The sequence below is a fragment of the Gekko japonicus genome, unplaced genomic scaffold (assembly GCF_001447785.1).
Source record: "Gekko japonicus isolate JY-2015 unplaced genomic scaffold, Gekko_japonicus_V1.1 scaffold8850, whole genome shotgun sequence".
Lineage (NCBI taxonomy): Eukaryota > Metazoa > Chordata > Lepidosauria > Squamata > Gekkonidae > Gekko > Gekko japonicus.
This window is the reverse complement of record NW_015172830.1, coordinates 2942-4418: the sequence shown is the minus strand read 5'-3', so window position 1 is coordinate 4418 and position 1477 is coordinate 2942. Positions and strand designations below refer to the sequence as shown.

The window sequence follows — 1477 nt, the reverse complement described above, 5'->3', positions numbered from 1 at the left end:
CACAGCAGAAACAAAAGTCAGAATTCCAGAGCGCCCCCCCCCCCATGGCAGCTAGTATAGCCAGAGGCCTAGCGGACATGCATCAGCGCTTAGTTCTCACGGCCCTTTCTTATGCACCCAGGGAAATGCTGATCGTCACTTTGGGGTCAGGAAGCAATTTTTCTCCAGGCCGGTTTGGCTGGAGATCCTGGAGGTTTTTCGGTCCATCTTCTGGGAATGGAACAGGGGTCGCTGGGTGTGTGTGTGGGGGGGGAGGTATTTGTGAGTTTCCTGCATTGTGCAGGGGGTTGGACTAGATGACCCTGGAGGTCCCTTCCAAGTCTATGATCCTATACTGACCAGAGCCGACCCTCCTTAGCTTCTGGGAGCTGATGAGATCGGGCTAGCCTGGTTAATCCACAGGGCAGGGGGTGGCCAAACTTGCTCAACGTAAGAGCCACATGGAATAAACATCAGACGTTTTGAGAGCCGCAAGACATGAACAAATATCACACACACGTTTTTATTTCTAGAATAGGCAGATTTGCTTTTTATTAACACCAAATGAGACTGCCGAAAATAAAAACAAAAGGGGGTAAAAACAGATATTTGTAATAGTATTTATTCGTCCAGTTATATTTGTTTGCTGATAATATTTATTTGTCTAAGAGAGAGAGGAAAATAAAGGTGGAAAGAATGAAAGAGGTGGAAAGACAGACAGAGAGAGAGAAACAAAGCAAGCAAATAGATGGGGGAAGGAGGGAGGGTGAAAGAGAGAGAGAAAGAGAAAGAAAGAAAGAAAGAGAGAGAAAGAGAAAGAAAGAAAGAAAGAGAGAAAGAAAGAAAGAAAGAAGATGGGAGGGAGAAAAAGTATGCCTCCCCTTTGCTTCCCCAGCTGCCCTGCCGGGAGCCGCACAATATGTGTGAAAGAGCCGCATGTGGCTCCCGAGCCATAGTTTGGCCACCCCTGCCATAGGGTATGTGGGATCATATGCGTGGAACAGCTACAAGCATGAAGTTACCAGTTCCCTCCCCTGTTTGCACCTCTCTAAAGACCTGCTGGAAGAGAAGAGACTTCCAAGAGTGGGGGGGAGTGACCTCGCTCCTAGAATGAAGGCTGCTGCGCCCCCATTTTCAGGCAGACAGGTCCCCCGTTCTTTTCTTTCCGGGAGGGGAGCTAACGCGGAAGACTAACTCCTCTGGTCTCTGTCACCCAGCTGTGCTCCCAGATCGAGCAGCTGGAGACGGAGAACAAACGCCTGCGGGAAGGGGAGGCCGCGGCCACAGACGGAGGAGGAGCCCCCACCAGCCCCGTGGACGGGGAGCTGCTGAGGCTGCAGGCGGAGAATTCAGCGCTGCAGAAGAACATGGCAGGTACTGTGCTGTCGGGCCGGAGGGAGGGAGGGAGGGAGGGAGGCTCTGACGAAAGACGGGGAGGCTCCCAAGGACGGGTTGGGGGGGGTTGGGGGGCTGTGTTCCCTCTAAGCTGAGTTAGTGT

The 1477-nt window shown here is 52.1% G+C and overlaps 1 protein-coding gene across 1 annotated transcript in view; it reads left to right on the top strand.

Annotated features, from left to right (window-relative positions):
* Positions 1-1477, top strand: part of LOC107119376 (GRIP1-associated protein 1-like) — a gene marked incomplete at both ends in the record, with an annotated part of 5785 nt that overhangs the window by 2479 nt on the left and 1829 nt on the right. The window contains one exon of the mRNA XM_015421839.1: positions 1197-1353. Within this exon, the coding sequence (XP_015277325.1) occupies positions 1197-1353 (157 nt within the window). The remainder of the gene's footprint in view (positions 1-1196; positions 1354-1477) is intronic.